The sequence below is a fragment of the Heterocephalus glaber genome, unplaced genomic scaffold, assembly GCF_053883595.1.
Source record: "Heterocephalus glaber isolate CG9 unplaced genomic scaffold, H.glaber_assembly_v1.0 deba00001689, whole genome shotgun sequence".
In the NCBI taxonomy this organism is placed as follows: Eukaryota; Metazoa; Chordata; class Mammalia; order Rodentia; family Bathyergidae; genus Heterocephalus; species Heterocephalus glaber.
In genome coordinates this window covers 959,437-972,982 of record NW_028258414.1, presented here as the reverse complement: position 1 = coordinate 972,982, position 13,546 = coordinate 959,437, and the positions used below count along the sequence as shown (strand labels likewise).

At 36.9% G+C, this 13,546-nt stretch overlaps 1 protein-coding gene across 15 annotated transcripts in view; it reads right to left on the bottom strand.

The window, feature by feature from the left end:
- Positions 1-13,546, bottom strand: part of Tcf12 (transcription factor 12) — a 384,470-nt gene that overhangs the window by 33,534 nt on the left and 337,390 nt on the right. For all 15 annotated transcript variants that reach the window (XM_087199164.1, XM_021237170.2, XM_021237171.2 and 12 more), the window contains 4 exons: positions 12,485-12,624; positions 12,070-12,214; positions 11,535-11,599; positions 3,683-3,761 (listed from right to left, as the gene is read on the bottom strand). In XM_087199164.1, coding sequence (XP_087055290.1) covers positions 3,683-3,761; positions 11,535-11,599; positions 12,070-12,214; positions 12,485-12,624 — 429 coding nt within the window. The remainder of the gene's footprint in view (positions 1-3,682; positions 3,762-11,534; positions 11,600-12,069; positions 12,215-12,484; positions 12,625-13,546) is intronic.

The following is a 13,546-nucleotide window of genomic DNA, read 5'->3' as shown; positions in this document are numbered from 1 at the left end:
AGCTGGGTGACTAGGATAAAATGGTTGAATTATCTGGCCAAAAATTCAGAAGGTCACTGAATCTATGATTCACCCAGTCTTCACCTATTATCATTTGTTAATAAATTTACAGAATAGACAGCAACACTTTGTTTGGCTGAGAGAATTCCTAGGGCCATTTACCACATATTTTCTTATTCTTTTAGTTGTTCTCTTTGTAGTATTCCCCTAAACTCAGATTCCTTGAAGCTTGGAAAAAGCTGGATAATCCCAACCCTTAAGGCAGTGGTATGTGCTTTGCTCTCCCCAGCTCAGTCCCAGCCAACCTCTCCATGTTAATGTTCTCTAGTCCTACACAAGAACTGTTCACTGTTAGCCCCTCAGTAACTCTGGAGGGATAGCTTATGTACCTGCTCACAGCTGGGTCTTTGCTATGCTCTGCCCTTTACATCCAGAAAATTCCCTGTCCTCTTTTGAAAATCCTAGTCTTCAGGAGACCATGCATTTACAGTGAGTTCTGTGGCTCTATTTTCATCTTTTTTTTTTTTTTTTTTTGTACCGGGGATTGAACTCAGGTCCTTGTGCTTCCGAGGCAGGCGGTGGAACCACTGAGCTAAATCCCCGGCCCTTCTATTTTCATCTTATATTCTCAATTAGACTAAAAAATTTTGAAATCAGACAACTGTTTTAACACCAGGTATGTTTGACCATAAACTAATACCTCATTGAACTCTAAAGATTTTACTTATTTATTTAACTGTAAATGCTAAGGACTGCTACTGACTCCTGTAATTACTGAACTTTAATTCATTTCTATTCCATAGGGAAGTAAAGAAAGGCAAAGAATAGTTCTGCTTCTAAGCACTCTTGCTCAATGCATTCCCTTAACACAAACGCTATGTCTTTTACTATCTGACCACTGCAGCACACAGTCACTCCTCTCTTCTGCCTTGCTACTAGAGCCCTGATTTCATTCCCAAGGGAGTGGGTAGGTGGGCCTGTCCTTTCCTAGTTCAGAGTAGGTATCCTTTTCTAGTCTGAAAGATCCATATCTGTTGTAAGTAACTGCATTAAGGCCAATGCTGACCAACGATGAGGGGAAGTCTGTTGAAGAGGCTTCTGGAAAAGGTTTCTAAACAGACAAGGAAGACACAGTCCTTTTTCTTCTATTGGACATAATTATGTCTACATTATAGTACCTTAAACAGCTATCTTGCCATTAGCCAGAAAAAAAATTGCTAAGCAGCAGAGTAGGAACCCTGAGACACAGGGCCAGGACCTTGCCTGCTATGGACTTCTGGCCACACATGGTAACAAATGTTCTTATAGTTCAAGCTGGCTAGGATGACAGTTTGTTTTCCTTTCATCCCTAAAGCATCCTAACTGACACAGTATCTCAGAAGCTTCTTCATAAATACTGTGTAGGTAGAAATTTATGTTCCTGGCTTGTTAAGTTCCACAGGACAATGAGGGAGATTGAACCAGAATAAATGTCTCAGAAGCTGCCTGTGTGCATTATCTGCATCTGTCTGTCCCTCCTTACAAAGTCTGTGCTTAAGTCCAACTGATTGATGCTCAGGCAGAAGGAACAGGGTGAGTGTAGAGCTGCTCTTTCTCTTTTTCCCTTACTGTCAATATTTTTATCATACAGTGCTTTCCTTTCTTCCTCTTCTCTTTTCATCACTGCTTCACCGAGTGTGTGTGTAGATTGTGAGGCTAAGAAGGAAGCAGTAGATACAGAATTCAGAATTCAGAAATCAGTCTTTGATTTGATGGTTCTGCAGGAGTATGTGAAAGTATTTTTCTCTGATTATATCTGCTGAATTGAAAAGGAGGCCTATTATTAACCTTCATTACATAATTCAAAAGTCTACATTTTCATTAGTCAGTTGAATTTTAAGGGGAAAAGAAAACCACTCATTAAAGCTGGGTGTGGTGGCGCATGCCTGTAATCCCAGCACTGGGGAGGCTGAGGCAGGAGGATCACTGTTGAGCTCAAGGCCAGCCTGGACTATACAAGACCCTGACTCAAAACAAAACAAAAAACAAAGCAAACATCACACATTAAACATCACATAAAGTTGGAGAAGGGCATGTGAGGTTTTTCTTGAGACCATCATTTTTTTGAAAATGTCTAAGTGTCTTATTCTCCATGTCACTGATGTCCTTTCACAGATGTTGAGCTCTATCACAACCTTCCTCTCCAGTGTGAACTACATGAAAGACATGTCAGGAGCTATGATTCCAGGCAGAGGAGAGCAGTAGGGATGTACAGTAAGGATGAATGTGGATACCTCGGATGAGAAAGTGAAATAGGCTGTGCAAAAATGACACTGATAATTTTAATAGAAGTGTGCCAAGGGGGTGAATAGGATTAAAAGTTACATCATTCTTTCTGTAATTTCAGCTCTGTTAAGCAACAACTTTAAGTCAATGGATCTTTCATAGTCTTGTCTGTGTGAGGCACAGCTGTTCAACTTTTACTAGACAGCTGAAGCCAGAGTGTCTGCGAAAGTGGCAGAACCTGCTAATAGCTGCCAGCAGCTGCCTCCAGTTCATCATCTCCACAGTGGAGTGCTGCTGAGCAGAGTCACAGACTCACACACAAAGCACAGGTGAAAGTAGGACCTGCCACCTCCGAGCCCCAGTTGCCAGAAACTATGCACAATGACAACAGGCTTGAAAACATAAACCATGTGAACACTGGCTTTTAGTGGCTTAGGAAAGCGATTATTTCTGTAGTCAACTCCTGTTGAAATGAATACAGCAATTTTAGTTATTTGCCTAATAATGTCTTTTCTTCAAAGAAGCTATGCATTTTTTTCCTTCAGTGAGGTTTTTCTCCACACAATGCTTACAAAAATAAAGGTCAAATTTTAAAATTATAGCTTAAAAATAAATAAAATAAAATTATAGCTTAACAGATACACATTTTTATATAACTTTATTCCTAATAAGTATAAAAAAGTTTTAATTTACAATAGCAATTTGTCTCAATAAATTCATATGGTAGGTCAGTATCTTGAACTTTCAAAACTATTATGAAAAAAACCAAGAGGAAATAAAGGAAATCTGAACCATTTAACATATCTCCACTAACATTATTCAGCCATAAGCACAGAGAGCTCTTTTCCTTAGCAGAAAAATGACATAATCCTTAAGAATTTTATGTTTGTTTGTGTGTGAAACAATGACTTAGTGGGCCTAAAAAATAAAGACAGCCTATTTACATGAGCCTATTTACTACTCATTTAGTAGTCTCACACATGGTGCTCGGTCAGTGTGGAAGACATGGAAGAAGGATGTTTCATATCGTTTTCATGATTTTTGTGGTGCTGGAGATTAGAACCAGGCCCTCATATATGCTAAGCACACACTCTACCACTCAGCTATATCCTCAACCCTTATGTTTCTAAAAAGACTGTTTTTTCCTATGCCATTTTATAAAAAAACTTTGATTTTGCTCCTCTGTATCTTACCTTCATCCCAATTACCCAGCTTTATTTTTATTCTATTACAATTATTATGAAAAATGATCACAACTTTAAGAATCTAGGAAGATACACACAAATCAAAACTATCAAATATTTCAGTATTGTCCAGAATGAATCCAGGATGCTTTTGTTTACTGAAAAATAAATGACTGAAATATTGCCAAGTGGACACACGTGTTATGAAGTAGTCAGATAAAAGAGAAGCCTACCTGTCAGAGGTGAAGGTGATCCAACTGGTGTTGATGGGTTTGACGGAAAACTACTGCTTGTATGGTCGGGAGAATAAATCTAATCAGAAAACAAGAGATACACATGAATCAATATGCACAGAAGGCAAAAACGTTAAGTCTATTCACAGGGAATAATTTTTATAATGTAAGGTGTCCTTCTGCCCAAGATTACAGTGAAAAGGTTTTTCATTAATTTAAGACAAATTTATTACATGAAGGCAAAAGTAGTCTCACTTTTAAGACTAGAATAAAAAAGATATTTTAGTTAGAAATAATTTAAGGTTTCTAATTGTTACTATAAAAAAAAGAAGTGACTATAAAGGGTAACAAATATGAGAATTAATCTTTCAAAAACATGTCATCTAAATAAGTGCTATCTTTAAAAAGTGATCACCTAACAAAACTATTAACTAATCTTTTGAAATGCCCAGAACCAGCAAGGTCCTAGATTTGATTCCCAGCACCAAAAACAAGTAAAGAAATAAATTTAAAAATCTTTAAAAATTTAAAAAAGCCAACCAAAGAAAATATTTTTGAAAACAGTTATCACTTACCTCTTATTTATTTATTTATTTATTTAGGTACCAGGGATCAAACTTGGGACCTTGTGCTTATGAGGCTGGTGGCAGCACCACTGTGCTAAATCCCTGGCCCTCACTTACCTCTTTTTTTAAGTTACTAGTTTGAACAACAATGTATTTGCTAATTTTAGCCCCAAATTATTGTGTTGTAAAAAATTAAACTTACTCTCAAAAGGTTTCTTTTTCACCCTTGGAAAAAGTGAAAAAAACAACAACAAAAAATGTCTGAAGTGACAGATCTCCTTGAAGTGGATAACATCCGGATGTACAAATTTTGGTATTTTTAAAAGATGTTGCTATACTTATATATTATATTGTCCAGTAAAGGTGACAGAAATTCATTCAAGTTTACTTAATCAGTAAATATTTTAAAAGTCCCTTCAATTCAGGTATCAAGGGCCCTGAAAAGGTCTCTTCTGGAACACTTCTATTCTTATAAAAAAACCAAGTAAGTCATTTTTGCATTTCAGCAAATGAGTCAACTTCTGTGGCCAAACTGTACCCAAATATTTTAAAAAGGAAAACTATGTCTGGATATAAAGAGTCATCCTGGGCAGGGGATTTAGCTCAGTGGTTCCACCCCCTGCCTCATAAGCACAAGGTCCTGAGTTCAATCCCTAGTACCAAAAAAAAAAAAAAGTCCTCAGTCTCAGTAAGTTTAGAACTCAAGTGAATTTAAAGTGGCTCTAGTTACGGCACATAAGGAGCCTAAGTATTGGCTTTTAAAGAAAGCATAATACATTTTTTCAACATCTGAAAAAGCCAGGTATTAGGACACATTCATGCAAAAGAAATTCCACAAGTCACAATGAACACATATAAAGGCTTTCATTTTTAAATTTTTCACTAATTCCAAATTGCAAACAGCAAAAAGTCTATTCTCCTCTGATGGATGCATCTACTTCAAGTAAAATATGCCAATTATATAATTAATAGATTTTAATTGTAATTACCTTTTAACAATTCTAATAGCCAGGTATATAAGTTGCATAGTCAAGTTAAAAGTCACTTTGGAAAAGGAAAGCTATGGAAAAGAATTCAAGAAACTTTGGAGCTGGGTGTGGTGGTATATGCCTGTAATTCCAGTACTTGGGAGGACAGCGCAAGAGGATTGTTGTGAGTTCCAGGCCAGGCTAGACTATATAATGAAACCCTGTCTCAAAATATCTAAAAGAATTCAAGAGACTAGGAGTACTTATTAACAGAGAAGTAGTATAAGATCAATATTACTGTTCTTAAAAGTTGTTACTTAGGGGTAGGGGTGCAGCTCAGTAATTACACCCCCAGCACCTGAACTGCTACCTATCAAAAAACAGTACATATATGAAAATTAGCTACAGGTCACCCTTTGGCTCCTAGTGGCTCATGTATACAAACTGGTTTATTTCAATCACGTAAGTAAGGTCACCAAACTTCAAAGCACCAGAAGAACAAAAACTTTGCCTTATTCATTGCTACATCTTCAGATTCCAAATGGTGGGGGTTCAATATATACTGATAAGAATAGAGCTTATCCTTACTAGAATTCCCTTCTGAATGATCCTTCAGTCCTTGGCTGTATTTACTGAGATTCCACCTCTCTTCTTCTTTCAGTTTCCTTACTGCAGATTTCCCCATAAGTCTAGTCTCAGTTTTCTATTTACTTCTGCTTTATCTCTTGGTATCCCCATTTTTTGTAACGTATCAACCTTCACATCCCCATGAACGACTTTGAAAGTGACATCTCTATCCTCACACTGGTGGCCTTGGAATCGCCATCTAGACAGGCTCCTCTGGTGGGCCGGGGATTTAGCTCAGTGGTTTTACCACCTGCTGTGCAAGCACAAGGACCTGAGTTCGATCTCTGGTACCAAAAAAAAAAGAAAAAAATTCACTCTTAGACATGCTCTTCTTTTGCCTCAGGCTGAGAACTTCTAGACCCAAACTTTGCCTTGCTGCCATGAGCTTCCTCCCATCTTTATTTTCTGTTTCTCTACCTTGGCTTAGCAGCTCTCTCTCCTCTTTCCCCAGTTCTTTTACTCTTCACTCTGTATACAGCAACCCCGAAAATTCAGTTTCTGGGACAGGTACACACCATCCTCTGCTATGACATCACTTTTAATTCTAATACAACTCAGAGATGGACTATGTAAATCATCCCACACATAAATGCCTGAGCAGTTGTCCCCCCACACAGTTGTGAATAACCATGTTCCTGTTCCTACCAAATAAAAATGATGAAAAGAATGACGTTTGATGCCTTTCCTAATCTAGTCACAATATATCTTTCTATTTTCTATAATCTATGCATCCTGTTACCCATAGTATTTTTTCATTTTCTGAATACAGCTTGCCTTGCTTTCAGAATGTCTACTTATTTGTCCCTCATGGAACTCTGTACCACATCAAAGTTTATTTAGCTCAAATATCACTTCCCTATTTCCATCTTGCTTATAATACTAGAATAACCTGAACTTCTCTTTAGAAGTTTTCTTGACACTGTGTCTCACCATCTTTTGGTTATCTGTCTTATTTTGCCTGTTTCATTGTAAGATCTTTGAGGGCAGGGACTTTATACAGTTAACACTGAATCTATCACTGCCAGCCTCTGCTTTGTACAAGCAGCTGTTCAACACTATTTTCAAAACTTGAGTGACAAAATTGTTCTTGAAATTTGCTATAATATTTATTGATTACAAAAAGACCCCTTTTTTGGTGTGTGTAGGGGCACTAGGGTTTGAACCTTACACATGCTAGCCAAATGCTCTATCACTGAGCTAAATCCCCACCCCCAAGTCAGGACTATTTAAATGGTGGTATTTATCTTAGTATTTATATAACTGGGAGTCTCATTAATAGAAATACCAAAAGGGAAAGAGAGTTTGTTATACAGGTAATTTTATTTCAATTCAGTTTTATAGCATGCAAGATTTGAGAACAATTAGTGAGATTCTACAATTCTGGGAATGTGTGTTAATGTACTGCAACTGGGCTATCCATAACACATCATTAGGTAGGTACATAGGCTTTTGAGGGTATAAATGGACTACTAATCCTTATTTTTCCTCATAACTCTGCCTTTACAGTTAAACAATCCCTAAGCAAGTCAAGAAATGGTGACAACTCCTTTTGTCAAATAAGGAAGAAATTACTTTAGAGTTATCTAAGATCACTTTAAATGACTTAGCAGAATGTTCTAGTCCTATGTGTAAACAAGTGTAAACTTTTAAAAATCACTGGTCAAAAAGGAGTACCAAAACTATCAAATATAAAAACATATTTCTGGTATTTTTTCTTAATTTGTACAATAAAAAAGCCATTTTTTTTCCCACTTGCCCATCACCTTTGCTGGTTCTACTTTACCATTTAAAGTGAGGACAGACAGAAATACTTGCAATACATTTTCTAAACTTACAGAAGCCCAGAAAGTTACAGGAGCCTTTCTTATCCCTTTTACTTTCATAGAAAGAATGGTTATGTGCGGGGAAGAAGATCAGTGCAACATAAAAAAAGTATAACACAATCTTTTGGGTCATCAATCATTTCACTAAACTTAATCTTTGCAAATTTATTCTGTTAGAGAATTACGAATACATTATATTTATTTTATAGAAATTGTTGCGCTACTTTAAGAAATTTTAGACACCAGGCTTTATTTGGCAAAGAGCATTTTAAATCAAAGATACATTTCTTTTTGTGTTTTCTGGCCTTAAAGAACTCCAACACTAGTGTTTGAGGGAGAAAAAAAAAGAAGTCAGTAACTTAAAAATGGGGGTGGGGTGGCTTAGTTTAGAGCATGAACAAAGTAAGCACACATCCAGCATGCAGCCCACGTCCCCACCACTAAATGACCAATGATAAATAAGTCCCAACACCTTCTGCCAGGCTTATGCAGTAATATGCCTCATTTTACTGCAACAAATGAGGCTCCTCCTCCTATCAGTCACGGTCCATTCCAACCAGCAGGGTGCCAATAAGCCAAAGGCTAATGAAAAGGGCCTCGAACAAAAAAGAAACAATGGAGAGCTCCTAGGCCCAACTCTGGAACTGTGAGCCCAATTTTTTTAAACACTACAGTGCACATTTCAGTTAATCTTTATTATGTTAATGCTACTGAGTCTAAGGAACAAAGAAACTTATCTCATGAATTACTTTTAAACATCAACTTCCATGAATTTTCTTGTTATAGACTAGTGACCATTACCCATCCAGATATAACACACACAACACACAACACAACACACACACACACACACACACACACACACACACACACACACACGCTCTTTGGCCCCTTCTTGCTCTGAGGTAGAAATCAAAACATAAATTATCACAAAGAAGTCTGATATAATCAACAAAGTTAAACAGTCCCCTTGTTTGATCTCCTTTAAATTAAAGACGGAGTGTTTTGATATGGTATTAGGCACTGAAATAAACCAGATGTTTCTTGCTCTATAGAACTCTCCATGGGCACAATCTTAAAGGGTTATTGTCTGGCAAATGTTCAGGGAAACACATTAGAAATGGCACGAATACACAGATTTTCCCTGCCTTCTATCTACCCTAGTTTATTATCTAAACTAATGCATAATCCACCGGGCTTCGGGAACTTTGTGTAAATACTTTCATGTACAATTCTCTTTCTTGCTATCCTGAGATTAAGACCACAATTATCCAGGCTTAAACCTAAAATAAAAGAACCTTTGCAAATGCATTATCTGGCCTTCTATGTTTAATCACACAGTATTCTGTGTGCTCTTTAATACCTAAACTGTAGAACAAAGGTTGTACCCTCTGATGTTTCGCACATGAAAGACCTTCTAAGACATACATTAGACAACCGGAGAACCAGAATTAACTTCTAATGATAACACAGTGGTTCTCCACCTAAAGCTAAATACTATACTGAAAATGTCACATTCTAAATAACTTAAAATTTCAAATACTCATGGCCACCATTTCCAAAGATCTGTAATATTTAACATAAAATTCTGATACACATGTTAGACACTCAAATGTAATACTCACTAAGGTCCTTCTCATCTCTTCTAATCCTTCCGATCCTAAGATAATGTAATGTTTTTATTTTTTAATACATGTAAAGCATGAAACACATATTTAAATGAATGTGAGTCTGTAACAAAAGTTAAAGAAAGAATGTGTTTGGGAAGGTGTACAGATTGGGGGTGCTGGAGACAGACTGAGGGAAGGGATTTGAAATCTGCAGACTATGGCATGTAGTGATGGAGCAGATGGAATGCATCATCATCAGCTATGACAGAAATGATTTATGGAATGACCTGGCTGCTCCTGCCTCCTAACAACACAGGATGACAGAGCTGAGTTCCCATGACAACCAAAGCCCACCCACTAACTAGATTAAACATTTCTTCCCTGGCTTCCATTCAGAGGGAATTTGGATTTTCTTTTCCAAATGCCATCCTACCTGGGCTAGTATGTGTTCAGAATATGGGAAGACACTCAAAGACTTAAACAGTAACAAAAAAGAGATTGAAGACCACTGAGAACACCATAGATTCTTGCCTGCCTACATGCCAAGTTTCTTTATAGAAGTTTTTCTCAAACAAATGACCTATGAGGTAAAACAAAAACATCTGAATTGCATATTCTATTTTAAAAGGTTACCTAATATTAAAACTTTAAATGTTATTTGTCCTCTTACATGTGAAATATCTGTTAGTGGACTCTTCCGATTCTGCAGAAGGAATATTGCAAGCCAATCAATCCCCTGGAAGTCTCCAGGATTTAACAATGTACAGTAATTATTTTCTTCCTAAGTAGACGGTTTTTGTCAGTAGGAATAAATTCAAAAAACCATGGGACAATCCTCCTTGATCCTCATCTACACTTCCACACGACTCATCACCATGGCACTGCAGTTCCTGGATAGGCACAGCAGTCTCAAACTAGTGAGGGTCAGGTTCTCATGTACAGGAGCACTACCCATACTAGCTTTGTGAGCCCCAGAGCAAGCTACTTAATCTTCCTGAGCTCAAGTTACTTAACCTTTTGAACCTTAGTTCCTCATCTGTAACAGAGGGATAATAATTCCAACCTTACAAGGGTTTTCTTGAGGATTAGATCAAATAGGCCACATCGATACTTAGCACAGTGCCAAGCACCTAGAAAGCATTCAAATTACAGCTAATAATTTTTGTGGGCCTTGTTATTATCTCCACTATTATTATACATGCTCCAAGACTGAATTTAGTACACATTTACTGAGTTCCTCTTTGTGTGGGGCTTCACTATGTAGCAGATAAATTTGACTTGGCTTCATTTCTCAAGAAGTTCATACATGGCTAAAGGAAAGGTTTATTTACATAAGCAATATAAAAAAGGTTTATGTCTTTAAATGTTCAATAGTTGCCTCCCACTAGCATGTTAAAGTGTTGTATCTTTGCCATTGACAGCAACTAGTATGTTTGTCAGAGTTCAGTGTACTACACAGAAGATACAAGACAACTCCGTGTGACTTCTAGGAGGTATTTCATAAAGCAGAATGTCTCTTTTGAATAATTAGACTTGAAATCTTTATAGGTTGCTGATCAATGCTCTTTCTCCTAGTTTCAGCATTCCAAAAGAAGAGATTTGAATTCTAACATTTAAGAGTCAGATATTAAAATGCAACCATTGCTTTGTCACAAAAGTCATTGATAAATACTAGAAAATCCTCTGAATCAGTTTTATTCATTTTAGACCGAGTTCTTAGATGAATGTTTTTTTTCAAAGTTTCATTCCCTAGTTTTGAATGACTCAGCTCCAGTAGACTGTTTTTTTTTTTTTTCTTTTAAAAAATATACACAAAATACTTCTCACTTTGGAAAAGCTCTTAGAAAGGTATTTCATTCTCTGGATCAGAAGAATGATTGTGTTGCCTCTCTTGGTACTACTTGATTTATTTTAATGAGTCACTAAGTAAGTATGTATTTAAAACAAATACACAAACTTAAAGATGGATCTCAGCCATTTGTGCTTTAAATTAAAAAAACACTCAAATTTCTCTTCCTTTCACCTATATATTAAAACAAAGACAGATATTTAAATTGAGGTCAGAAAGCTGTTCTTGTAGGGGTGAGACAGGAAGGTATTTTTATGAGTTAGTTTAAGGGTTTGCATCAATATAAACTGAGAATAGCTCTAAAAGAGTAATAAAGTGAATGAGTTCTAACAATCCCTTTATAACACAGTCTAACCACAGCATTCAGCAGTGCAGATGATGCAGCAGAACATGGAAAATCAATACTCACAGATGCCAATGCCTTTCCAAGTGCATCACCTGTCTGTGAGCTTCCAGCAGCATTCCCTCTGGTTCCTGGATATTTTGAGGAGGGAAACAAATCAAGAATTTCAGCAGGAAAGGATACATTCTTAGCTCATTGCCACTATTCTAAAGGTGACTGCTATTGTTAGCACTTATTTGTCACAGCAAATTAGGAAATACTTTGTAATACTTCACAAGTTAAAAGTCATAGTTCTTCTTAGTTTCTCCATTAACAAAAATTAAAAGTTTATTTTCTTCTCTTCTTTCTTTTTTGGTTTCTGGAGACAAAGTCTTGCTATGTGGTTCAGGCTGGCCTTGAACTCACTACATAGTCCATGCTGGCCTCAACCACCCAGCAATCCTCCTGCCTCAGCCTCCCAAGTTCTGGGATTACAGGCATGTACCACCATGCCTGGCTCTTCATTTTTAAACTAAATGCTAAAAAATACAATGAAAGACATGGGGTTCACTAAAAATCCCCAAATTAGGTCTTAGAAAGTTTTGTAAACCAAAAAGCTCACCCAGAATGCCGTCTGATCCATTGACAGGAGGAGTGTGGGAGGCAGCAACATAAGGGGAACTGCTGGTGCTGCTGCGGTGAAAGCTGGACATTGGGGGAAGACTTGTGCTCATGTCTGTTGGCGAGACTGAGTGTGGAGGGTAACTCTAGAAAAGGGGACAGAGACACACTGTTAAGTATATCTCTGACTAGTATGTATATACACTGGATAACTACTGTAACAGGTCAAAAAGAGCATCACAAGTTAGCAGCTAAAAACTGCTACTGCTGTCATTTACTTTTGGGAAATGCAGTTAAACCTAGAAATATTTCCAACTTTGGAAGTTCTGGCAGAATCAAGTTCCCTACTTGGAATACCAAAGGAAACAGACATGAAGGCGAAGTGTGGCTGCACCTCAACATGTGTGGTTGCCTACCAAGCGGTCATGGGAGTGAAGGCTGCCATAACTACTGGACTGAGACATGTGGGAAGTGGAGGTCCCCAGAATTCCACCAAAACCAGGCTGGCTTATCCCATTTGATGAACTCCAAAGGTCAGAAGAATTGTGGGTCCCATCTAAGACAAAAAGAGAAACAGAAAATTTTCCTTATCTAATTTTTTATTTTGATGATGTTTATAAAAATCAAAGGGTACCCTCCAGATATTCTTCCTCCTTCTTTCAATTTAATCTCCTACCCATTTTCTTTTCTCCAAACTGTAAGATTACTAGGTAAAAGAAAAAAAACAGGCTTTATAGAAAAAAAGCACAATCCAAAATATAATAGGTAGGTCATTCTAAAAATCCTTGATGATGTAAATTCTACCCAAGGAAGATAATAAAAATCTCAAATTTGAGGACTGGTTGGATTTAATTTTTGGTTAAATGACATACCCATAAATATATCAAAGAAGTTCTCAATCTCTTGTAGGAAAAATACATTCTATCAGACATTTTGAAGCTGTGGAATAAAGAAGGTTCTCTAATTAAGAGAACCTTAAGTATTAAGTATTAAGCTTAAGTAACTGACAATGACAACATAATAGCCTTCAAATGAAATGTGTCCATAGTGACCTCACTCACAGTATAAAGTAAGGAAACCATTTATGTAAAAATTTATTGCTTCCATAACATATACTTCTCATAATTCCAAACCACAGAAGACCACAAAAAAATGATTTGCTAGTCATAAATTGCAGGAAATGCAACACCTTTTCTCTTTCAACAAGTCTGACTTTGTTCTATGATAGTCACCCTTTATTTATGTTGGTAATTCTAGGTGTGATAAGAATCTGTAATTTAAATGAGAAACTAGGGTTAATAACTTTCATTTTTTTTTTTTTTTTTTTTGGTACCAGGGATCGAACTCAGGTCATTGCGCTTGCGCAGCAGGCGGCGAAACCACTGAGCTAAATCCCTGGCCCAGCTTTCATATTTTTAAATTCTAAAACAAGCCAGAGCAGCTTTACTCATTTTCCTCAATTTAAGTCCCAGTCCTTT